This window comes from Pelobates fuscus, chromosome 3 (assembly GCF_036172605.1).
Source record: "Pelobates fuscus isolate aPelFus1 chromosome 3, aPelFus1.pri, whole genome shotgun sequence".
NCBI classification, from domain to species: domain Eukaryota; kingdom Metazoa; phylum Chordata; class Amphibia; order Anura; family Pelobatidae; genus Pelobates; species Pelobates fuscus.
Window position 1 is genome coordinate 39,369,699 of NC_086319.1, and position 27,848 is coordinate 39,397,546.

The 27,848-nt window shown below is 38.0% G+C and overlaps 1 protein-coding gene across 1 annotated transcript in view; it reads right to left on the reverse strand.

Moving 5' to 3' along the window:
* NELL2 (neural EGFL like 2) overlaps positions 1–27,848 on the reverse strand; it is a 334,186-nt gene that overhangs the window by 230,437 nt on the left and 75,901 nt on the right. The window contains exon 3 of the mRNA XM_063446945.1: positions 18,770–18,920. Within this exon, the coding sequence (XP_063303015.1) occupies positions 18,770–18,920 (151 nt within the window). The remainder of the gene's footprint in view (positions 1–18,769; positions 18,921–27,848) is intronic.

Below are 27,848 nucleotides of genomic sequence, written 5' to 3' on the forward strand. Positions count from 1 at the left end.
TTTTAACATATACAATACCCCAGAAAAATCTTAATATTTCACAAAGCCGCAGGTTACCGGTTTGCCCTCCTCCCTTTAATCTTGGGATAAGGATGATGAACGGGTCCAAGTAAATTCATGGTTCAGGGCCCCTGTGTAATCCCTGATCTTAGGCTGCCACCTAAAATCACTTTATCATATAGCCTTTCCGACAGCCAAGAAACTTTACATAGTAAGGAAAGTTAGAGGTTTACAGAAGATATATCTGGGTTTTGTCTCTTTTGTCAGCACCACAAAGAAGAAGATGTGCATATAACACACAGGAAACACAGATATAGAGTTTCATACAAATAGATTTTATGGTACGATTTTCCATCTCAGGTATAGTCACTTTGCTGGAGGGAACGTTGCTAATCCAGTAGTATATTATCCTATATCCATGTTTTTAAAATATTCACATTTTTGGTGTTCTGTATTCATTAAATTTAAGAAAATAATGTTTTTTATGCACCTACTCTGTTAGTGTTTTTTGTGTTTGCATATCTTTAGAGGGATGTATTGTAAGGTGGCTGCTGGTTACACTATTTATATATTTTTGTATTAGGTGTTTTGTGTGTGTCTGTGTGTGTGTGCCACTGTGTCTTCACTCTCATTCAAAAATATTATATTTCTACTGAAATTTTAAGTAAATGTATAGATTTACAGATTTTGGTTAAAGTGTAAAAATATGTTTTCTGTCTTGATTTTGGAATGATGTATGTACATAGCAAAATAATCCATAAAAAACGGTTACAAATCCCCTGGAAATGTGAACATTCTCAGTTCCAATTCTCAATGATAATGAGCATTTCTGGATTAAAGGAATACCACAAGACCGAATACCTAGTGCACATAGAGCTCCCAAATGTAGCTAAACCATTTGCTAAGGTGCCACTTACTGTCTCTCTGCAGCCAGAAGATCTCTTCACTGAAGGCTTAGCTCATTGGCTGTGAGAGATTAGCATTGCTCTCACCTCCAGTCAGAGGGTGCAGCACCCAGTTAAAACCAATTAAGAAGTCAAACCATTAACAAAATTGTTTACATAGAGGGGGGGGGGGCGCCGGGGCACTCCGAGCACTCTGTAGTGTTTATGGTGCTTGGAGCTTTTTTTTTAAAGTTAGTGACACAGTTAAAGTACCTAGTTATGCTCTTATAGGTTGTTCATAAAATTTTGCTATTGCCAAATATCAACAATTTTTACCTGTGCTATTATAGCTACAAAGCTTGTAGCATCTCTTTACTCGTCACACTGTATAAAGGGGAAAATAAGATAATGACACAGCACAGGAAACCTAAGAGTTATACTACTAAGTGCAAATGGATCCATTGTAAAAAAAAAAAAAAATAGAAAATGTACTGGCAAATTTATATCCTCATGATATCGAGTAGTGTTAACTGTCAAAATTGCAAAAGACACTTATTATTAAGTGATAGATATCTAGAATACTGTCACTTCATACAGAGGTAACGGCATGGTTATATATCAAACAAGTAGGTGATGTATCAACTAATTTGAAAATCACTCTCAACAACCATTTTGCCAACAGTTATCAAAATCACATCGACTGACATCCTGCCTTCAGGTGCCAGAGTATTAAATTATAGCTGTCCATCATAGAAATGCATTAAAACCACATTTGTTTGCATCAAACTCCTTTCTTTCATTTTTGTTACACAGTAAGCACCACTTTAATCTCCCCTCGTTGTACCTTAAATTGTGTTTTTTGGATCTGGATCAAACTTCTACTATTGGAAGTTTTTTTAATGCTACGTAGGGTATATGACATGGTCTCAGCATAGAACGTCTTCATATTATATACATAACATATGACTGTGCCATGAAATTAATAAAAAAGAAAACGTGTTTTTTTTGGTACAAAGCTCCAACAAGAGCAGATGCTATACAACTTAACTTTTCTTAAACAAAAAAAAAAGAATCATAAAAAATAAAAAAAATCAATAAAACAACAAAAGAATTCTGGCAACAAAGAACCTCTATTAATGCACCATTCTTACACTTATCATTTGAAATGACTATTTCCTATTGTGGAATACAACAGAACCTGTACTAGATTTACTCTAATAAAAAAATTACACGTGTGGTTTTTGTCTTAAAAGTATTTTATTAGGAGAGAAATACAGGCACAGAACAACTAGCTAGAGAAAAGAAAAATGATACATTTACAAAAGCAATAGACATACAACATGACATTGCGAAAACAAAAAAATACACAAAAAACAACGAACAGAAATATTAGAAACTTTATAAAATATACAATAAACATGAGTGTTAGATGTCAGACAATATACACCATCCTCTTATTATTTCATATTTTATGGATACGAGTTCCTTTATATTTCAAAATGAAAGAATGGCGTGGGTCAACAGCAAGGGGCACCATTGCGAGAAAAGTGGACACAGCAAGTTAAAAAGAAACAGACCAGAACAGAAAGCAAGGAACCAGATGAAGAGAGATAACAGAACATATAGTATAGAGTTTAAAGGAGGGCTTATTAGGTCCAGAAGGGAAGAGGGGAACAGGGGAAAATACAAGAAAAGTGGAAGAATCATTAAAAGACCACGGAGGCAATATACCTTACTTAAGGGTGCCAAATCTTGTGTTTTTAATTTTTCAAAAAAGTACACATTTAAAAAAAAATACTGCCAGAACATGTTAGCTATAAACAAGGAGTGGAATTTGGACTACAGTAATAAAGAATCCATCAGACACAAAACAAAGTATTTTATAATTATTTATTAAAGATAAGTTAGTTTATGTTGTGTTACATGTAAGTTAGAGGAGGACTTGAGACACTTTGTTCAATTAGCTGCACAGAAAAACACAGAATAAGTCATTTATTATAGGAGGGGTTTTTTTTATTAATAGATCTTGAAGGTCCATTTGGTAAGAGATAGATCTTATCACTATCTGAGTTCTGAGACATGAAGTTGTCACTTGTTAATTATGCCTTCTGACAGCAAATAAAGGATTAAAGGACTGGGATATTAAATCAAAGTGCTGGCAGAAGGTTTAGAAATTATAGATGTGATGTCAGCAGTGTATTAAGGAAAAGCCTTGTTTTGCTTATAAGTCAGCTAAAGCCAACTGCAAAGAGGACGTTCAGTTATTCTCTTAATGATAAATCAGATACACATGCAAGATCTATCCATTTCGGTTGCTCAAATTTGCCTGCATTAAGAGAATGTTTGCTAGATGAAACCCAGTCAGCTGTCTCACATTGGGGACATTTGGTTTTCAGATCAATTTGTATTTATTAGTGAGCTGATATATTCAATCAAATGTCTATATAAGTTTACTAATTCAGCCTAAATAAATTAACTGCATGCAAAATTTTCAAATAATAAAATGAACAACAGAGGAACTCTATCAGCTGAACTGTCGAGACCTGAGATGAAGGGAAGTTGAAAAATGGTGTTAGAGAATTTCAGCTTTTAGTAAATAGATGCCATCTGTGTTTATTGAAGAAGCTAATAAACAAATGTAATAGACAAAAACCGAGAATGAAAAAAGGTTAATGGTCTCCCTCTATGGTAATTTCCACTGGATTTTGTAAAAGAAAGTGTAGGAAGTTGCAGCAACACTAATTCAAAATAAAAACTATAGAAGAATCATATAGACCAATAGTCAAAAATAGGGGAAACACGGTTTCATGTGATACTATGGTTTTCTATAAATAAAATAAACATTAAAAGGAATGTACTCACAATATATAGAGCTTCTAAGACATCTAAACAGTAATCATGACCAACATAATCCACATACACTGAACAAAATTATAAACGCAATACTTCTATTTTTGTCCCCATTTTTCATGAGCTGAACTTGAAGATCTCACCGGACATGTCACCCATTGAGCATGTTTGAGATGCTGGATGTGGAGGTCCTGGGCTGGTGTGGCTACACGTGGTCTGCGGTTGGGAGGCCGGTTGGATGTACTGCCAAAGTCTCTGAAACACCTTTGGAGACAGCTTATGGTAGAGAAATGAACATTCAATTCATGGGCAACACCTCTGGTGGACGTTCCTGCAGTCAGCATGCCAATAGCACGCTCCTTCAAAACCTGCGACATCTGTGGCATTGTGTTGTGTGATAAAACTGCACATTTTAGAGTGGTCTTTTATTGTGGCCAGCCTGAGGCACACCTGTGCAATAATCATGCTGTCTTATCAGCATCTTGCTATGCCACACCTGTGAGGTGGATGGATTATCTCGGCAAAGAAGTGCTCACTAACACAGATTTAGACAGATTTGTGAACAATATTTGAGAGAAATAGGCCTTTTGTGTACATAGAAAAAGTCTTAGATCTTTGAGTTCAGCTCATGGAAAATGGGGGCAAAAACAGAAGTGTTTATAATTTTGTTCAGTGTAGATACATGGTATGATACTCATAGATGGTAAAATATATAAATAAAACCCAAGGCTTCCTTTTTTTCTTTTTATCACTAAAACGCCAACCCTCTTCTACCCTGATTACTCCTTGCTTTTGCCAACACCCACCATTCGTTCTTCATTTTCCCTTCCTTTCCTCCTAGTATGTGTTTACACCCACTTATTTATTTATTGACTATAGCAATGACTACGTCAAAATGTGACTATGCACTGCTTTTTCGGAATACTAGTGTGTATGTATATATAAAGAGACAGATAGATAATAAAATCACTTATTTGATAGAAGCTAATTAATTATATATTAATTTCCACCAGGAAATGCTCATTGGAATGTGAGTGTGCATTTATTATTATTATTATTATTTTTTATATGTTCTATTACTATTTTTTTACAGTTCATTTCAAATTTATTACCATCGACAAGGAACATCATGCTACCTACAGTATCTCACAAAAGTGAGTACACCCCTCACATTTTTGTAAATATGTTATTATTATGATACTCTGCTACAATGTAAAGTAGTAAATAGTAAGCCTGTATAACAGTGTAAATTTGCAGTCCCCTCAAAATAACTCAACATACAGTCATTAAAGGGACTCTTAAGGCTCCTGCAGTGCCCCCCTCCCTCCCAACCCCCATCCCATGTTGCCTGAATCCAGCGCCGATGTCCCTTGGTCAGGCTCAGCCCACGCTCCTCCTCTGCCGACGTCTGCCAGCGGGGGAGACCTAATGCGCATGCGTGGCAATGGCCGCGCCCGCATTAGACCTCCCCATAGGAAAGCATTATTCAATGCTTTCCTATGGAGATTCCGGTGAAGCTGGAGGTCCTCATGCATAGAGTGACTTCTCTTTTACATGATTATCATACTGCTTGACCTACTATCAAAAGATCAGCATTATATGAAACGTTTTCTTTCTTTTGTGTGTTCTGGTTATTTTTTGTCCTTGATATGTACATTTTTTGTTTAACGCCCATGACAGGCCAAAATGATCTCCTTTGGTTGCTTCGTCTACATGGAACCTGCTAGTCATTTGAGTATTGGGTTGCCCATATAGACAGGACTTGCTGTACAAATAGTAAAACTTATTTTGCCCCATTTTAGCTTGTGATGAAGAAATATGAGAGACCTCGAATGATGAACTGTTTCAAACATAACACCTTCAAAAAGGTAATGGTTCTGCTTCTCTATTACTCTTTATTATTTATTTTAAATTGAGTCATATATACGCAATACAAATATATTCCAGCTAAACTGTACATATTATTTAATTATCCCATCGAAATCCAGTAGAAATAAAAAAAAGAAGAAAAGGTGACATCTATTATCTGAGCAATATCCCAACTCCTCCAACGATGACGCTGTTACATTTTGAAGCAGCAAAGAACTTTTAGTTGAAAGATGTTTGGTGTCGTTTTGCTTTTAGTTAAAAATGCCAACAAGCTAAATTGCTAAAACTCATTTTTTATGTGGTTTTTTTTTGCAATCTTAAATATACCAACCTCATTGTTTTGACCCACCACCCCTCCAACAGACTGCACTCAAGCTTCCAAGCAATCCTCCCACATTTAGCGAGATGAAAAACATGCTTTTTTACATTAATGCCATGAGCCACAGTAATTAACAAAGTTCTATGTTTTTCAGAAGCTATTTTCGAACTTGAAAGACATGCCATATTTTCAATGAGCAATAAAACAAAATAGCTCCAAGCGGGAAGAATAAAATCGTTCAGTTTTTAACACTTACATTTTCTTGACTGTTGTTAAATCAAACCAGCAAAATACATGAAAGTGCCAAATTCTTTTGAGACTTGTGATACTATTATTGATAAATAATTCTCAGTCACAGTTTGAAATGCAGTGTTTAGTGGCACAGTGGTACATGTTAATCCTTATTTACCATAGTATGAAAACCGTTATCACATGCTAATCCTCAAATCTGCCGAGAGATTTAACTCTGTTTCTTGGGGGGAAAAAGCAGTGTATTGTAAGATTACCTGTAGTTTTGTTATTCAGGGACCCCCGTGAGAGAATCCTAGTATGAGTTAAACACCCACTGGCAAATCTACACACCCATGCAAATAATTAGGAAATAATAAAATCACTTATATGCTCGAAGCTAATTGGAAAAATAGCAACTTTTAAAATAGCAATAAAAATCCATATCAACAAGTTCGATTAAAAATAGAACTCTATAATCTCCACCCCAATGATATCCCAAAAGATGTCCTAAAAATTAAGTCATGACCTGAACAGTATGTGCCTGTCCAAAGCATTTTTTTTATTTAAAAGCATCTCAGTTACCTAGCAAAACACTGAAATGAAACACTGAAATGATAACATTTCTGTCTAGAATTTGCTGTACAATACATTTTATTTATAGGAGATTTAATCAGTAGTAGACCAAATGAAGAGTCGGTGTCTAACCACAGAGAATTATACTCACTGGAATGGAATTCTGACAATTTAGAATTTGACTTAAAATTGTTAACAAAACTGAAGATATTTTAATGTGTGAATGATATTTTAATATTTTAATATGTATGCATAATTCTATTTTGTTCCAAATACTAGAGTCAATATTATCAGTATGTAAGTATAGAGTTTTTGGATTGTATCCCTCTGGCTAATAAACATTTTTAATATAAGAATTGTAATTACACCGTAGGATCTACCAACCTATATATTAATTTAGAGCAATGCTCCCAGTACCTACAGAGGAAGCCTACCTGTAGTTAAAACCATTGCAGTTTATCTGAGTCATTGAGCTGTATTTATCGGAGTGCTTGAGCTTGCAATAAACAATTGTTTTCCTGGAGCAGGAGAAGAATTCCTCAGCATGAACAATACTCAATGCATGCATGTTTAATGATGCCATAATTTCTGGAAACTTTGTTCTGGCATATTGAATAGATTCTCTGCAGGCCTGGATGGGGCACACCTCTTATTTAAGCTTTATTTCATAAATTGCAAATTCATCAATATATTAAACAAAAATTAAATCATCCTGTAAACGACTTGGTGTTCCTTCAGAGATTAATAATGATCCTTTGTGCACAGTATGTGCTCCCTTGCTTTCCCGGAATTCAGTGAATGACTCGGAATTTTCCTGTCTATGCAAGGCCCCTTGTGCGCTCCCCCAGTCCCTACCTTTCTAGAGAAGCCACTAGGCATGAATATATAGAAATGGTCAATCAGAAACCTGAAAGCTGAGAACCAGGGCCCTGCTGACAACAGGTATCAAAAAGTGGGACTTTCTTGTCAATCTCAGTACATATAGGATGTGTGGTTCATGGACTATGACCTCAACATATAGAGTTAAGGGAAAGAGGAGAGGTGAAATAGATAGATGCATAAAGAAATAATGAAAGCATTATTGCTGTGCCAAGACACGTGCAGACACGACATGAATCCACCAGAGTATAATGCAAAGATAACAAAATTTCCAAGACTTCAAATATCTTCATGAGAAAGAAGGAGGGAGAAAAAAAAACCTAAGATTCTAGGGTGATTCTGAATGCGTTTCACGTCTATATATACACTTTATTAACATAAGTTTAGCTCCCATACACCAAGTTTAAAAAGGCAAAGTCAAGGCGTTAGCTCCATACTTGCTTAATTGAAAGTTCAGTACACCTTTTAATTGCTGTCCCTCCACATCAATAGGTGTAAATAAATAAATCAATAAGGACTGAGATTAGTCCTTAGTCATTAAGTAGATCTCCCCTCAATCCCCTCTTCCAAAGGGAAAACCACAAAAGTTCCCGATTAAACAGCCGAGCTGGGCAATTCAAGGCAACATTAACCCAGGGTTTCAAGAGTGAACGAGATGTATTAGAAATGAATAAATAAAACACTCAGAGGCAAGTAAAACACTACCCCCTCGGTCAAAGACGGCACATGTCTAAATTAAGCAAATAAAATTACTGAGGATGAACCAATGTAATGTACAGCAAAACATGAATCTCAATTCCCTTTTCATTTATGTGCATAATCTAATAAAGGTAATTAAAAAAATATACAAAAGGGGAGAGGAGTTCAATTAGGAGAGCTGGAAAGAAACAAATTCAGTTCCCTAAGTTAGAGGGTAGTGGGTACCACGACCGGGCCCGTCATTCCAGGGGGTCCAGCTACCATGCAGAACCATGCGACCGGGAGGCCCGCAGACATTGTGGTGTGGTACTACCGCCGGGGCCGCGTGTTGAAGGGCCCATCTCTTAGGGCCACCCAAAGCCAATATATATTTAGGGTTCTGGTCAGCGCTGCGGCCCTACTGAAGCGACCGGCCTGTGATGTCCCTAGAAATCACAGAGGCGTGCTCTGATACATGTGTATTAATACACAACACACAGAGAAAAACACACTACACATAAACGCACACACTACACACTATACACTATACACACATGCAGATACACAGACACTACACAGATACCCACACTACCATATACACTACACATAGAGATACATACTACCCACAGATAAACACACACACATATGCACAGACACTACACAGATACACACTCTACACACATGCATTCACAGATACACAGACACTACACAGATACACACACTACACAGACACCACTCACACACACACTACACACAGAGATACACACACAGATACACACACACAGATAAACACACACACACAGACACTACACAGTACACAGATAAACACACACACCACACACAGAGATACACACTACACACAGATACACACACACTACACACAGATATACACACTACACACAGATACACACACATAAATACTACACAGATACACACACTACACACACACGGAGATAAACACACACAGACACAAACAATAAAAGATTAAGCCACACTTTGGTTTCCTACCTTCAGCTGGCTGTGACTGGTGGGAGTTGGGTGCCTGCTCGCATGATTCGGTCCCATCTTCACGGCTTCCTCCTCCTCCCACTTGGCTATGTCAGTGAGCTAGGAAGAAGTGAAAGGCTGTCACTTCCTCTCAGCTCTCCCTGCGGATGGAAGGGGCCCAGTCACGCTGTTAAAGCGCCGCAGCGCACGACCAGGTCCCTCATTGGACATTTCTATTGAGTGTCCCTAAGGGCATGGGCCACCCGATGGATCCTCACACAGGTTCCCAACCCATGCGGTGCAGCTGCACCGCCACTACAGGTTGGGAACTCCTGTGTTAGATGACACACCGCGGTCTATGGATGGGCTGGCCATGCTACTGCAGCTAAAAGGTAGAAAACAGGAGGGTGACTAAAAAAAATAACATTTTGCATTTGTGTGTGTGTGTGTATCTGTATGTGTGTATGTGTATTTGTGTGTCTTTATGTGTGTCTATATGTGTATATGTTTGTCTGCATGTGTATCTGCATGTGTGTCTATATGTCTGTGTATCTGCATGTCAGTGCACGCCCCTATGTATCTGTATGTGTGTCACTGTTTGTATCTGTATGAGTGTCATTCTGTGCATCTGAATTTTTGTCCTTAAGTGTCTGTGTATCTGCATGTGTGTCTATATGTGTATCGGTCTGTATGTCTGTCTGTATCTACATGTGTCAGTGTGTGTCTGTGTATCTGTATATGTGTTAGTGTTTGTATCTGTAGAAGTGTAATTCTGTGTATCTGAATGTGTGTCATTCTGTGTCTCTGTGTATCTGCATGTGTGTCAGTGTGTGTATATATGTCTGTGTATTTGCATGTGTGTCAGTGTTTATATCTGTGCGTCTCTATCTATATGTGTGTCAGTGTATCAGCATGTGTGTCCATGTATGTATCTGTATGTGTTATATGGTGTATATGTATGAATGTCAGTGTGTGTTTGTCTGTTCACCTGCATGTGTGTCAGTGTATGCACCTGTGTGTCTGTGCATATGTCATTCCCACACTCTCACACCCCCACACACACTGTCACCCCCCTTCACCCTGCCACACTCACAATATCTCTGCTAATCTTGTCACTCACCCATGTCATACTCACCTCCCATCTGTCTGCCATATTAACCCTATCACACTCATCTTCTCTCGCACAGTCACACACACACACACCCCAACACAGTCACATTCATTCTCTTTCACCCTGTCACACTCACCCCATCACATTAACCCCTACAATTATATCATACTCACCCCCCAACAATGCCACACTCACCCCAAACCATGCCACACATGGAGGGGTAGGGGGCGTGAATGTGACACATATAAGGACTAGGGAGTGGGTGAGACATATGGGGGGAGGGGCCAGGGTAATTTTCGCATTGGGCCCCATTGTTTCTAGTTACGCCTCTGAGCAGAGGGTAGACATACAGAGGGTAGACATGTTTTAGTAAGAGTTCTAGCTTAATCCATGCAAACACAGACCAAGGCCAGGAACATCAGATTTAAAAAGTCATAAGAAGCCTTACTGCAGTCATAAACTGAGCCAGGAAGACGTGCAGACTGAGCAGCAACTTACAAAGGGAAATGCGAGGGAAATGCGAGAGAATTGCAACACTAAAAGCAAGCCTTCACATCCACTGTTCCTCTGCATAAATTCAATTTCTTTAAAATAAACTGCATGTAATTATGTGTACCAAGATATAAAATATTAAAACATGACCAGTGAAACACATCTGAAATATACATGCTTTAATCTCTAGTATGCATAAACAAATCCATATGGGGCATATAATCTATTTTCTATTCTAAAAATGTAGATTTTAAAATGTTCTCATTGCATGAAGCTAGAAAACCATAGATAACATGGTTACATCTGATGTGGTGTAACAGTAGGGGTCATAGGAAGAGAATTTGTGACCAGAGCTTTGTCAAAATGTGCCCCTATAAATACCTCATCGTGAGTGTCTAGATATTCTATTGTACAGTTGTAAGCAAAATTATTCAACCCTCATTGAAAATCAGGTTTATTGGCAAAATGTACAGACTTTCAGCTGTTTGCGACGAACAAATAAAAGAAAAGCAATTGAAGTAGCTCAACACAACAAATGCTTCAAGTGATTTCCCTTACATTCAACTGAAAATGAAATTTATAATGACTTCTCTGGTCTCAAAATTATTCAACCCCTGAAATAGAATCCCTCACAACAGCACAGATATTCAAAACAGGCGTTGACTCAAGCAGAAAAAGGAAGTTATCAATGGCTGCAACCAGATTTCTGAGAAGGCAGGTTGTGAAAACCCCTTGAGAGACTGCAAAATACTTGCAGCAAGACTTGGTGGCAATTGGCACTGAAATGTCAGTGAGAACAGTATGGCGCGTATTAAACACAGAAGGTTTCCATGCTAGAACTTTAAGATGTACACTACTACTGACCCAAAAGAACAAGAAAAGTCATCTTTAATATGCTCAAAATTATATAAATAAGCCATGGAAGTTTGGTAGTTCTGGAGATTTTTGGCCCAATGGATCAGTTACAGTTAAGTATGGTGGTGGCTTGGTGATGCTGCTCTGCATCCTCTGGCAAAGAAATCCTGCGGCAAGTGGACGAGAAGATGGATTCATTGAAGGATCAGGAAATCCTAGATGAAAACATCATGCAGCCTGTGAGTAAGCTGAAGCTTGGGCGTCATTGGACCTTCAAACAAGACAATGATCCCAAGCGTACACCAAATTCTACCAAGGCTTGGTTGCAGAAGAAGTCCTGAGAAATTCTACAGTGGCCATCACAATCACCTGATTTGAACCCCATAATCTCTGGTGGTGGGATTTGAAGGAGCGGTTGCAGCACGCAAACCCAATAATATTACTGAACTGGAGACTATAGCTCATGAGCAATGTGCTAAGATTCCTCAGGATCACTGCCAGAAGCTGGAGTCTGGCTAAGCATCTTGTTTGCAACAAGTCATAACAGCAACTATGAGTCATTCTAAGTTGCATTTTCAGTGGCATTTGGGGAAACCAATTGAAGCATTCATTATGTTGAACTATTTTAATTACATTTGTTTAGTATGTTCATTACAAACAGCTGAAAGTCTGTAAATATTGACAATAAACCTGATTTTCAATGAGGGTTGAATAATTTTGATTACAACTGTAGAATCTGTGTTCTGATCGAGATAGTTATTTATTGGCTTAGTAAGCAGTAGATATAGTTAAGTATTTGTTTGTGTCAGATGTTTCAGAAATTGCAAGAATCTATAGAACACCTTACTCTTAACTATTTTCTAAGTCTCCTCTATGGCAGGATGTCAAATTCCAATACTTAAGAGCTGCAACAATACTTTGTTTTCGGGGCAATTAATAGAGCATTACTTACTTGTATGAAGCTAATTGGTAAAGTAGATGCTAATTAGCAAATTCCTTTCTGGCAACATTATGGTCCTCAGGGGCACTTTGGACAACCATGTTATTGTAGTATATTTAATAAGCATCTTGCATATTTTTTGTTTAAAGTAAAAGATTGCATGTTTGAAGCAATGTAATAAAAATGCTTGCAGTTCAAGATCTGACAGTAGTTATTTGGGACGTGTTCCTCTAGAGTCAGAAGAATGCCAGACTTTTATGATAACTCAAGTAGAAGGAAACATAGAAGGAAAAGGAAATATAACAATTTTAGATCAGTGTACTTTGTGCCCTCTAATAATGAATATGAAACAATGACTGATGGGACATCTCTCAGCTGAAGAACATAGCACTTCAAAAATCTTATATCATTCATTTTCATGCCCTCCTCCTAGAATTCCCATTTCATTGGGTGACCAAGTCGGTGGAAAGCAAGCAACAAGTCTGAAAGCAATTGGCACTAGCACCCAAAAAACAAAAATGTGATGGGGGCTTCAATAACAGTCTCTGCACTGAAGAAAATTAATGTATTAGGTAACTATACATCTAAATTTAAAAAACTTTGTGAGATTCCATGATTTAATGCATGATAGTATCTCATACACAAGCAGTGAAGAACACAAAGCCACAGCGAGTGGTCAAAATGCATGTTTTTAGAAACAACTGATGGTAGCATTTTCCAAAAGGAAGTAACATCTACAGATGCAAAGCCATCAAAAAGGCAAAATGTTGAAAATGTGCGCATTGCAGACCAAGTGACAATTAGAAGCAAACACAGATCTATTAGAGTCTCCATCAATATTGTCAATTGGGTCATTATCTGTTAGAAAGGATGCTGTATGTAATTATTGATAAAGACATTTGTCCCATTTTGGTGGGAAAAAAAATTAAACAAAGACAAATTATTGCTCTGCCAAAATCAAACACAACTCCGATTAAATCCACCATCTTACTAAAGGTACTAAAGGTATAGCAAGCATTTTTAAGGAACTATTAGTCCTTTTAAGATAACATCAAATAATATTAATTCTCTCCTGAAAATTGGTCACCTCACTAACATATCTGCATATCTTATATAAAATCTATGAACAACAATTCCAGAAGGATCTGTATAATCCCGGAGCCACACATTATTACCAAAGAAATAACAGCTGCCCGTTCGAGTGAAAGCTTTGACTCTTTATAGTTTCTTCCTTTTCTCTACAGAATCCCTAACTGCTGTAATTGCTTTAAAGGAACACTCTGGGTACCATAACAGCTTTATCAGTGAAGTTATGTTGACTGTAGATCCTGTCTTACCTTAAGGGGTTAAACCATTTAAAAAAGGTTAATGTCAAAGCTGTCTAAATAGTGCCCTAGTCCTTCTCAATGTAATCTAATGAATCTCCACTCTCAGTGTAGGCTCAGTGCAAAGCAGGACAACGGCCCGCCCTAGGGTATTTATTCAGATGGAGATATAACTCTCACAAACTCTCCCTAACTGGCCCTGCTCCCATCACCTGCTCGAGGGAGAGTTTTAGTCTACACCAATATCAGTGCCGTTTACCATAACCGCTCTCTCACATTCCTGTTGCACTTCTCAAAGACCCAGCCAGCACTCTGAGTCATTGACTTAGGTGAGCCCTAAAAGTGATTGCACTGGATATTTGATGCCTACCAAGGACCACTATTGATCTTGTGGGGTGGGGTCTAGGAATGTCAGTTTTTCTTCCCACCTCCTTTTCAGCATTTAACGTGAATGAACAGACCCTCCCCCCCCCCCTCAACATTTGCTTGTGCTAAGGTAAGTTTGTTTTGCTGTGTTGTTGTGCTTTGTATTCTGTTTTCTTCTTTTACAGCTTGGTGGTAGTCCTAGCCAGTGCTTTGAGCAAGAGCCACACAGACTGAGCTTTAGGAAGGCACCACATGATGAATGGGCCTAATGCAAGAGGCAGGCTGGTTGGCAATCAGGTGGTTTTATCTGCCTGATGGGCACTCACCCTTCAGTTGGCAGGCCATTCATGTGTAAGCTGGCATTATTTCAATAAAGCTGTGGCCATTGCCCTGTGACACTTTACAGAGCTGTATTGTCTTTATTGATGGGGCAACTGGTTTGGCGGTTGAGAGGTGGGGTTATCTTCTGGTACGGGATCAGCAGTCATGTTTCAAGTATTATTTTGACATACCAGTGCATCAGCAGACCTGTAGATCTAAAGGGTCAGCCCTCTTGCAAAAGCGTATTATAATTAAACAGCATTGAAGCTTAATTTTAAGGATTTTGGACCTGTGACTGTGCTAAGGAGCCAACTGATATATTTTTATGAATATTTGTGCGTTTGTGAAGTGTATTGTTTCTGTTAATTAAAAGATAATCAATGTTTGGCTTACAATATCCAAATGGATATATTTACTTGTTCATTATGTGCTAATTTTTGTTCATATACACCCTTACACTTAAAAAGTTTTCTTGTAAATATTATACAAATATGCACAGCCGAATCTTTATTCTCCAAGGTAAGTGAAACAACAGCAGGAAACATCTAAATGAGATTTGCTTGAAATCTAATGACACTATAAATTCTAATCAAATACTTGCGGTAAGCTATTTACAATAAACTTCACTTGGTCTTGCCCTATAAACACAGTTCAAAAGATGAATATAAATGAATATTTGAATGTGGGAATAAATATCCGTTTAATAAAATGTTTGATTTACTTTTTTATTGATAATTGCAGGAGTTCACAAGTAAAACAATTGCTTGGCACGTTCATAAAGATTCGTGACAAGAAAACCATATATCATACTTCTGCTAAATTAAAGTGTCGGTAGTCAAAATGATTAAGAATGTTGCTTGACAATTTACCTGGAGTCTATCGAACAGCATTTACCGGCTGCAAGCTCTTAGCTGAAGGTCTCAGCCAATGAGTCAGCCCTCCTGACAGGGGTTTCTGCTTCAAGGAAAGGCAGCAATGAGTACCAAGTGCACCCCAGGTTAGTTATCAAAATATTTGTAAACATTTTGACTACTTACACTGGAAAGGGCACCAGGGCACTACTGGCACCATAACTGTCATTTAATTTTTATAAGAAATAACATTTAAAAATACAAACGGAAAAAGGGTACCATTAAAACTTTTGTTATGATGATTATGATGGAGGGGCTGTATATTCGGATGGAGGGGTGGGGGGAGCGGGTGCTGTGTGATGATTTATAAAATCCAGGTTTGCAGGGCATTTTCAGATAAATATATCCCTGTCCCCTTTGTCCCTCCCATTGGCTCATGTTTTGTATGTGCGTGTTCCCTTTACTAATCTGCTCTCTTTCTGTATGTTTCATTACTAGTTGAATTTTTTGTTCCCCTTGATGAATTCCTCCTCCCCCCCCCCCCTCACATTGGCTATATACCTCCTCTCATATATGTATTCTCTCTTTAACTATATTCCTTATACTCCCAGTAGATCAATGTTATATGGTAGCCCTGTGTTGCCGTAGGGAGGGATCTTATTATTGCTCTATATAAAGAAGCCATATAGATGCTTCTTAGTGGTGCCGTGTAAAAGAAGGCACAGCACTGCCAGGAGCTTATGCCATGGTCATGTAAAAAGATGTCACCACTGGAGCAGAGAAGTTGATATCTCATCATTAACACTTGCATCCCGTAGTAGAACACTTATGGGCTTGACTGCAGTAAAATACTTTTTCAAAAAGTGCAGCCAGCCAGCAAGGACCATTGAGTAATGTCTAAACCAGAGTGGGAAGATCTACATGAAACTCAAAGGTTTTATGGGACATGTACAGGCTGCCTGCAGCCTGCAGTTTCACTGCTCATTTCTCTGCTATTTAAATGTTAAATCGCTTTGTTTATACAGCCCTAGTCACACCTCCCTGCATGTGACCTACATAGTTTTCGTAAACACTTCCTGTAAAGAGTCATCTAATGTTTATACTTAATTTATTGCACAGTCTGTTTAATTTAGAATTCCTTACCCTCTGCTCTGTAGGTAGCTTGCTAGACCCCGGAGGAGCCTCCTGTGTGTGATTAAAGTTCAATTTACAGAGCAGGAGATAAAAACTTCTAAAGTAAGTTAACAGCTGATTGAAAATGAAACTTTTTTTCATGCAGACAGTCAGGGGAGGTGTAGATAGAGCTGCATAAACAGAAACAAAAATGAAAGTGATTTGACTTCTAAATGGTGTGAGACTTTAGAGGCATAAACTATAAACAAAAAATGCTTCATTAAGCTAAAGTATTTTGATGACTGTAGTGTCCCTTTAAAGAAAATTAATTAACAGAGGCAGATCATACATATTATTGTACTAGGCCCCAATACTCGTCAATGTTTTGGCTGGCATCCATTCCTAAAATCCTTAAATACATTACTAATATATATAATATATGATTTAACAGCAGTATAGGTTAACCCCTACATGCTCCTTGCCTTTCCTCCTCCTAATACTGATCCTCCTCTTTCGCTCTCCCTTCAAGTTAGTGGTATCTACATAAGTCCATCCTTGCAAGCGTGCTGTCTTGGCATCATATTTGACTCTGAACTCACCTTTGAGCCTCACATCCAGTTTGTTGCCAAATCCTGTAGATTCCATCTTAAAACACAGCCCACATCCACCCCTTTCTTACACAAGATGCTACCAAGGAGTTTGTCAATGCTCTAATAATTTCCCGCATGGATTACTGTAACCCTCTCCTCTTCCCAAAAGCCATATTGCCCCTCTACAGTCCATAATGAATGCTGCCGCCAGACTGATTTTCCTCTCTATTCAGTCCTCTCACACCTCACCCCTCTGTCAGTCCTTACATTGGCTTCCTGTATCCTATAGGAGTCAATTCAAAGTGCTAACCCATACCTATAAAGCACTGACCAATTGTAGCCCCCTCTTATATCTCTTCACAGATCCATAGGTATATCTCTTCTCACGCTTGCAGGACTTCTCGCGGGCGGCTCCCTTCCTATGGAATAGCCTGCCTACCTCCATCAGATTCTCCCCTAGTCTTCAGTCGTTTAAGAAGTGCCTTAAAACCCATCTCTGTAGGAAAGCTTATGGCCTCCCAGAGTAACCTCTACCTTACATACCTGTCTCTTGCTCTCGCCTAAAGGGCAGCACCCTACTTTCTCCTCCAGCTCTGCTTCACTTCCACCTTATTTGATTGCTATTTCCTGTCCTAATGTGTTTTATACCCCACCTCCTATAGACTGTAAGCTTGTTTGAGCAGGTTCCTCTTCAACCTATCGTTCCTGTAAGTTTTCTTGTAATTGTCCTGTTTATAGCTAAATCCCCCCTCTCATAATATTGTAAAGCGCTACGGAATCTGTTGGCGCTATATAAATGGCGATAATTATAATAATAATAATAATAATAATAATAATAATAATGGCAAAATAGGAGCCAGGACTGCTGTAATTTATCTAATTCCTTTGTCATGATGAAGCTAAATAGTGTGGCATCTGATAGGGATGAGAAAATTCACAAATGCCATTTTAACACTGTTTAAGTTGACATAAAACAGCATTTCAAGTAGAGGAATATATTGTTAACCCACGGAGCAAACTAATTTGCCACATTCTTGGAAACAGAATCAGCTGTCAGTCAGATCTAAACTGGGGTGACAATCAAGTGTGAAGGTACAACACGTGCCTTTTTTCTCACGAATGAATTCAGCAATTCACACTCCAATACTGGCTGCAGATATGGATTATTTTATATTTAAACTATTCTATAACCAGGCAATATCAGTCTACTCCTAACATCTCAACTGACCCTTAATACGATTACACAAGATTGTTTGGGGACCACTGTTGCTCTGTAACAAAAGATTATTCACAGGAAAAAGCCATGCATTAAAACAAGACAATATTCCATTTTTATTAGAAAAGTTGATTAACAATTTTCCATTAAAATATTAATTGGATGTGAATTTCCTGCTTAGGGCTTCAAAAAATCATACTGAAAATTTGAGTTATATAAGAGCTAGACTAAAAAAAAAAATAAAAAAATCTTGAAGTTTGAGCATAATTATCACTGAAGTATATTGAGTGCACCAATAAAGAAATGATTCTCTACTTACCGATGATCTGAGTGATGAATTGAAAGAATTACACCAGAATTCAGAGCCGTCTGCTTCAAAGTCACCAAAATGGTAAATTCATGTTTATTTCTCAATTTCTGAAATAATGTTTCTGCCGTGCCTGGGGCAGCTTTTAAACTTCTTGCAGCATCTAAAATTAGAAAAAATATATATATATATATATATGACTTAATACACAGCCCTTAATTTTTATTGTAAGCTATTGTGAATGATTTTCGAGAGTGTGCAGTATCTTCTGGAAGTGTATTGGTGGTTTGCAAACAGGAAAAGAAAAAGTTCATAAATAGGGAGTTTCACAATTTTTTGTTCTAATATTGATAAAACATTGTCCCATAAGAACAGGGTAGGGATTTCAATTGACAAACAGAAGATAACAAAATTATCAGCGGGTTTGCAATTCTAATACACAATAAATATTGGTAAAACATTCTAAACCACTAAGGTGTATTTCCATAGGCAGCCAGAGGCTGATAAATTATTGTCTTTATGCTTGTCATCTGTTAAAAACAATATGCTACACCTAATCTAAAGCAGCTAGGAATGAAAAACAAAAACAAAAAATTGTAAAACATGGGGGCGAGGCCTGACTGCAATAGCGACTGGACGTGTTCTCCGAGTGCTCCACATTAGAAACATGATTTTTTAACGCCGCTTATGATTCCTGCAAGCCACAATAATCTGCTTGACACTCCCTGGTTGCCTTCACTGACTGACTGGCTTGGGGTTGCCTCCAGTGGTCGCCAGCTGTTGTTCGGCGGGGCAATCCCTCTACTTGTGAGACAGGCCTAGTGAGCGTTGTGGGGGGGGGGGGGCGGCCGTCCTCCCAACCCAACGCATGCTGACCTGAGACACCATGACACTACTGCCCTGCTACCCCAACCCCACCTCTGTACCAGCGGGGGTGATCCCGGTCCTCACCCTGAGAGTCCTGTAGCTCTACAGGAGACCCGTGGCGAAGCCACAAAATCCAAGTATCCAAACTCCTAAAATGGCAGCTGCCATGAAATACCCTGTTTGTCATCAAGGGACATCATGTTTTCTGGCCCACCTAGATGACATATTTGATGCTTTTTGGCGGAGACTGAGTGCTCCCCGATACTCACATCCTCCACGGGCCACCCAGACACCTCTTGGTTCCTTCCGACATCGTGAACACAGACGCGAGGCACCTAATATCAGAGCTACACGTGTGAGACAGCGGAGGCGTTCCTGGAGGCAGAGCACTCATGAAACACAAGTGAAGCTACAGCAAAGAGAGGAGCCATTAAATGGGAGCACCGTGAAAATGCCACTTCCCCACCTATTTAAACAATATTAGGCTGGAAGATCTGCATTCCACCGGGGATTAGTGCCCACAGAAGGCATAGGCTGACCGACACACTAGTTACTTGGCACCACCTCACTCTAACACCTGACAGAAATCCTGCAGCTCTCAGTCTGTGCACACTATTGTTGTCCTTATTGTTTTTATTTGTACCCAGTATTTTTTAGCTACTGCTGAGGTTATTTAAGCCTGTATTGTTTGATGGATGCCCTCTGGATAGCCAAGGGGTTACTTGGGGTGTTACTATTATTTAGTCATAGCTCAGTGTATACGTTTCGCCTCTTGCTGCCAATAATCTTCATCAATACGCTGTATTACTACTTCTTGCATTATATTAGAGCAGCATTACATCCTCTAAGTACATAAGTTTGTTTTGTCCTCGTTTTTCCTTCTCACGCTTGCAGGACAGTAATGCACTTGGTTCCTCACAAATGTTATTTTAGTTTTTTTTTTGTTTTTTTTAAAGTGCAGTATTATTGAAATGCCTTGCAACTGTTCTGCTATATCTTCTCACTGCTTGCAATAGCTGTTGTGGCATTGCGTGCCTGTTTGTACTATCACTATGCACAACAAAAATAAAGAATTATTTAAAAAAAAAAACAAAAAAAAAAACAGTGAAACATTTGGGCGTTTAACCCGTCAATATGCACAATCTGCTCTTCTTAGTTCTTTCAACAACAGAGGAATGTATCCATTGAAAGTTTATTAAATTTAACAATAAGGTACACAGGAGGGCAAGCATGCAAGTCTGAAACCATGCATTCCTTAAAAGCAACATTACTGATACGTAGAAGGATCTTTAAACACCCAGGCCTCAATTTAATACGCTTTCTAAGTGATTCAATACTATTGGAAATGTTTGCAAGTGGTTTATCTACAGAAGTCACCATTAAAGTCTGGGGAAATTTCTGTAAAGAGCTTTAGAAAGCTTTTTAAATCCCGGCCCTATTTAGATAACTCTAATCTGAACCGAACACTAATCTCTTTTGTTCATGCATTGTGGCAATTAATGGGACACATCTCCCACTTGCACACGAGCCCAATTTAATTTTGCAAATTGCTGGCCTAGCTCTGCCTCTTATATGCACAAAAAAAATAAGATTGGATTATCTTTTTATTATTCATTATAACTTTCACCACTATTATCAATTATCTTGAAAACATACATTCAGTATCAATTGACACAGAAAAAGAACTTCCCATGCTAGATAAGAGCAACATTTTTACCAAATGAGGAAGTCATAAAATGTTATGGCCTTTCTTGCAACCTATTGTGAGCACAGAGATAAAGAAATCGCACTTTCAATAAATAAATCTGTAATCAGTGATTTCTATTTTATTTTTTGCTAATTAGGGAAGCAGCACAATTAAACCATTAATCAGCATATAAAGTTTGAGAATGAATTAAGGGTTTAATATTTTTATGTTCAAAAACTCATAAGTAAAATTTCTTTTAGAGTATTGATGAAGAGTAATTTTGTTGAATGTTCAAACTGCATGGAACCAACAAAAGCACAAACTTGTAGAACACTGTCTCGGAAAATTCTATGAGAAGGAATAAAAAAAACATAAAACATAAAATAACTTGCATACAATGGAATTGTGAAGCAGAGTGCTTTGAATATTTCTTGTACTGTAAGATTCCAAATTTCATAGTGAACAGAAAAATCTAAACAAATCTTCAACTAATTCTCACTTAAAGGGGAAATGTCACTTAGCAAGATTTTAATACTCTGTTTATTAATCATCAATATTTAGAAAAAAATGTTTTTGTGAAGTTTAAAAATAAAATGAAACGTCAAAATCCACACATCTATCCTGGAACTGGGTGTCTCCATTAATTCTGATCAATCATTGTTATAAATGCTGCCCTTTTTAGCCACTGGTAAGAGTTAGTGGGAGAAACTAACAGAATGTTATGGGTGTCCTGCTATAATTTGCTTTATGTGCCCTAGTTTTGCTTGACCGAACTGAATCACGCATTGAGAAAACTGGCCTTAGAGCAGCAGACAAAAATTAAATCAGGGTCTGGTGACATCACTAGCACTTTTATGCTTATTTAATGATTGAATTGAAAAATGTGAGACTGTAATTGCAATTAATTACATTGACAATTTTATGTTTCTAATATCAGCTGGGTTCAATGTAGTTTCTCAGTTTTCAATAAAGTTTGTGAGCCTTATGAACAAGAGCCATCCATAAACTACAAAGGCACAAATACCAAATGACTCCTGATTTTATGCTTCTGGTATATAAATCGGTGGAATAGATGGCTGGATGGCTGAATGTCTAAGGCAGCGTTTCCCAATTGGGGTTCTGCAAGAACACAAATGGGTTTTCAACAACATTTCAGGAAACAAAAAGGCCGCAGCCATTATCTGACGGAGCCGATATATGACGTCACTCCGGCTCCGGCTCCGGAATCACTAAGAGGCGTGCAAGGACCCACTGGACCCCAGGGTCTGCACACCAGCCACTCAGCCCAGCAGCTCCACTGGACCCCAGGGACTACATGCTAGCCAATTAGCCCAGCAGCCCCACTGGATCCCAGGGAAATAGAGACTCCATGACAGCACTCCCAAAGGTAGGGAGGCTGGGTGGAATTAAATTTAAAAAAAAGAAAACATTTTTGTGTGTCTGTTAAGGAGTTTGTATGTGTGTTTGTCAGTGAGTCTGTCTGTGTGTGTGTGTATGTGTGTTTGTCAGTGGGACTGTATGTGTGTTTGTCAGTGAGAGAGTATATGTGTTTGTATGTGTGTCTGTCAAAGAGTATGTGTGTGTCAGTGAGAGTGTATGTGTGTCTGCCAAAGAGTATGTGTGTCTGAGTGTGTGTCACTGTGTGTATCTGTGTGTCAAGGTTTTTTGTATGTGTCACTGTGTGTATCTGAGTGTGTATGTCAGTATGTGTGTTTTGGTGTGTGTGTGTATGTGTGTGTGTATGTGCCAGTGTATATCAGTGTGTTTGTATGTGCCTTTGTGTGTGTATGTCAGTGTGTGTGCATCTGAGTGTGTGTCAGTGTGTTTATATGACACTGTGTGTATGTGGCAATGTGTGTATCTGAGTGTGTGTATTTGTGAGTGAAGATGTATGCATGTGTCACTGTGTGCATCTGAGTGTGTGTATCTGTGTGTCAAGGTGTGTGTGCTTGTATGTCAGTGTGTGTATATGTGTGCCACTATGTGCCAGTGTGTGTGTATCTGTGTGTCAAATACATACACACACACAGACACACACACACACAGATACACATTGACACACAGATACACACACTGGCACATACAAACACAGATACACACACCTTGACACACAGACACACACTGGCACATACATACCGGGGGGGTCCATGATGTTGATACACTATGTCAAAGAGTTCCACGGGAAAAATTAATTGGGTACCCCTTGTTTAAGGAATGGGATAAATGTTTATGTAAATTTTTTGAGGTGGGGATTTAACTGCACCTTTCTATTTTTTTACCCCTTTATACCATTGTGAACATTGTGGTATTTTTCTGCCTCAAGCCATTGTTAGACAAGTAATCAATCTTTACTTTCAAATCTGTAGTTTCCACAAAGCATTGATAGAACAATGCAAGCTAACTTAAAGATTAAAACGCAAGAAATGTTAAGGAGAAATATCCGTGTGTGACAGTATTACATATTACCAAGATGTGTAGAAGCAATAATAGATAAATCAGAATTGTCAAGCTTGACCACTAAAACCTATACAAATTACAAGATTCATGGTGGAACCAGCTTTGAATCTAGGCCCACAAATGGTTATGGAAACGCTTTAATCGACAAATAAAGTAACAACCAAAACAGTTATGGTGGGGGGAAAATTGTGAATGAAAACCCCTTCCACCTGACGTTTGTACTTTCTATATACATTCATTAAATGAAGCTATAATCAGGAACATGGCATGGATTCTAGTGATTAGAAGAACAACTTTGGGACTCTATTTATATACCTGGAGCAGAATATTTTATCATTTCAAAGACATTATTTGTTTAAGTGTATTGTTACCTTTTTGAGTGTTTATTTTATCTTATTGCTTTTTATTTGCCGGTCTTGGTTTTAATAGATTTTATCATTGGTGCATCCTATATTTTCTGGTCTTCTTTTTTCTCGAGCTGGAGGGAATCTCCTACCCTCTGGTGTCCTGTCACTTTTTGTTCAGTTTTTTAACGCTGCTCTACCTCTCTCTTTTTTTGTCTCTCTCTTTCTCTCTCTCTCTCAATATATATATATATAGATATATATATATATACACACACACACACACACTTCAAGACTTTTTTTTAGTGTTAGTAAACAGTGATTACAAATTGCCAAATCAACATGCTGGACCTTGAAAAGTTCATTATCAAGTTACTTACTTACAGGTGATACTGAAATCAGGGCCATTAGACATAATATGCTGATTACCAGTGCGTCTCTTTATTATACTCCCCTGTGCTCACAGGCATTTATTAGTACATTGTTACACTGAGTATTAAGCTGTATTAGTCATGAAGAATATATTTTTATAGATCATATGCTCCAATGGTTTCTATTAAAGTACCACTACAATGGATTTTTTTTTTATTCTTTATTTTTGCTGTGCATCGCATGACAGATAAACTTGCAATGCCACAACAGCAATAGCAAGTACGATGAAAGACAGCTTGTCCAACCTTTCCAGGAAGGAAGAGAATATATCTTGGTTCTCGTGTGAGCACATGGCGTGCGCCACTTTGTGAGAGATCAGGGTAATGACCAGAAAAGCAAGCTGAGGTAAGTATAAGTGTTGATTATTTCAATGGTGGGCCTGGATAACCCCCACCGGCCCAAAGAGGGGGGACACAGGGCTCTGATGAAACACTAAGTGCCAGCACCACATGGGTTCGGGATCCGATGGCATGCTCTTCACGGCACTGATCCAAGGTACCCTGCATGGTTCCGATAACAGGTACGGCTTTTCTGTTTATTGTCACAGGCTTTTAGGAGGTCAAAAATTTGCCTAATACTCTGTTTTGTCCTGGAGCTCATGCGAACAACATATAGCCGCCATGCAGCTCAGGCCCCACCCCCTTCCAATTTTCTAACACTCTAGTACAAGCCCTCAAAATGTTGCTGAACTACAACTCCCATGATTCTATGAATGAAATAGATGGGCTGAGAATCATGGGACTTGTAGTTCAGCAACATCTGGAGAGCCAGAGTTTGGGTAAGCCTGCTCTAGTAGATATACCAATGTAAACATGCATACATTTACTGATGCATTATTTCATTGGGGACATATCTAAAAACAGCTTGCAGTAGCTCAAAGAAAAACTCTTGCCTGCAGCCTTTGCAAGCCCTCCCCTTCTAACTCAGCCCAGACTTGCTGTGACTGTCCAATCACAGACTTATCAGTGCAGCTAAATGAGAAGTCTTTGTAAGACAGGTGCTCTGAGCTATTGCCTGTCTCTTAATAACTTTGTAACAATGCTAATTTATAAAAGTGCCAATTTCTACTGAAACCTACACTCTTTGGAAAGTGAAAACAGACACACACTCTTCACACATTAAGCACATCAGCAAGTTAACCCCTTAAGGACAGATGACGGATATATTCCGTCATGATTCCCTTTTATTCCAGAAGTTGTATCCTTAAGTGGTTAAAGTGCTTTGACTGGAGTGATAATGCCCCTTGCTGTGCTGGGAGTTTAGTTATATTTTTTGTTGTTGTTTATAATATTGCAATTTAAAACAGTAAATGTGTCCTTATTTCTTTTGTTACATTTTCTTAAGTATAATTATTGGATTTTTTTTTTTCTCATTCTCCGATAACATGTGTCAAATAAATCAAAAAACTTTATCGAGATAAAAAAAATTATATAATACAAAGTAGCATTTATAGTGATCAGTCTCACTTCTGGAAGAAAACGAACGCTATAAATGAAAGGGAATAAAGATCTATTAAATACTATTTAAAGCTGACCTATAACTGGCAAGGGTTTTGTCCTATTAAATTACCTTCAAAAACTGTTCACTCACAGCCATGCTGGACCCAGAATAGCCTTAAGACAAACTTTTTATCAAAGGAGATTCTCAAAAAGAGAATTGGTGCTAACGTGAACCCAGCTAAAACGAACACTAAGTGTTCCCTTCCAGTTTTGTATCCCATTGTGATCAATACAAAGTGTATTAAAGCTTCTTTATAAAACTGCCTGGAAATATTTGTTATAATGAGCTTCAATCTTGTGTTGAAATTACAAAGTTAAACTTTTCTTTATTTTACAATAAATGTCCGTAAGAGGACAATAGTTAGCAGTGAATAGAGAAGCACTTTTTTAAACAATAAAACATCAAGAGCTTTTAGTACCAATAAAAATAGTATTGAGTCAAAAAAAAGGATTTAATATTGGAAACAGAAGTGTTAACAAGTGGTTATAAACACCTGAACCTGGACCCAACAATGGTTTCTCATAATACATTGCGTAGGTGCTCAATGATTGGAAATATTCATTATTTATTAAGTCTTGGGTTGATGTCCTCGGTTACTGTAAAATAAAATATGCCTTCTCACTCCTTCACAACGGACATTGAAGATATTCCGCAGCATTCTATTTTATTACATAGTATATTACAATTTATATATAAATTAAATATATATAATCAATATCAAAATTGACAAGCAATATTAGGACACGACACAGGAATCACTTAAACGGGAACTGTCATTATCCTGAATTTTTCATATCATGTTTACTCATCAACCTGTTTAAAAGCGCTTAGAACTGTGGATTATTAAATCACAGACAATCTATTCTGTATGTACTTATACATCTGATAATCTTTTACACTGACTGTCATCGCTAACGTTTGGTTAGCCACTTATCTTAATAAGGGTTCTTGAATACGAGTTACATTAAAAAAAATTGCTCTTAAAAAGATGTTCTTTTCTTGCCAAGTTATGCATCTAAAATAAAGGATGATTGATTTAATTTATTTTCAAAATTAAGACGAAAACATGGTAAACCAGTGGAAATCTTTTGTCCCTAGAGCTTTGGAAGGTGTTTAAACACTTGGGGTAGAACACGCACATACAGGCTTTAAAAATGTTTTAAAGAAACATAACCACCATGGCTGTTATAGTTATGTACCTACACGCTCCTGGTACTGTCCCTCAATTTAACATAAAAAAGTTTAAAAATGGTTTGATACAAACCAGAGATCTTCCCAGTGCCAAGGGGTCACTGCCATTTTGGACACATTGATCAGTGTCAATCTTGTTCAATCTAGAATATTAAACTAAGGCAGGGCACCAGGAGACCCCAGGCAACCTTACAACTACAGTGAGTTACAGTGGTTATGGTGGCTAGAGACCCCTTTAACAGATTGTGGCCTAACTAGTGCATCTACCAATATTGTGATTTATATAAGAGGGATGGGAGTGTGAAGTGCCAGCGTGGAGGCATGTGGATGATGCAAATTGTTTTTTTTAAACATTTTTGTACATATTACCATTATTGTACCTAGTAATATCATATGTTTATTACACCAATAAACAACATCCCCCTTCCTCTGAATTAATCACTTTGTATGATCCAAAACTAGAATGTTTATTCATAAAAAAATGATCAAAATTTGCAAAATTCACTCTAAAATAGCCATGTTGTGATTACAGCGGAGTGGGGGAATTTATCCAAATCAGCCATCATGACATTCGTTTTGCAATTCCATTCTCAGGTCACCACAGTTCACTCTC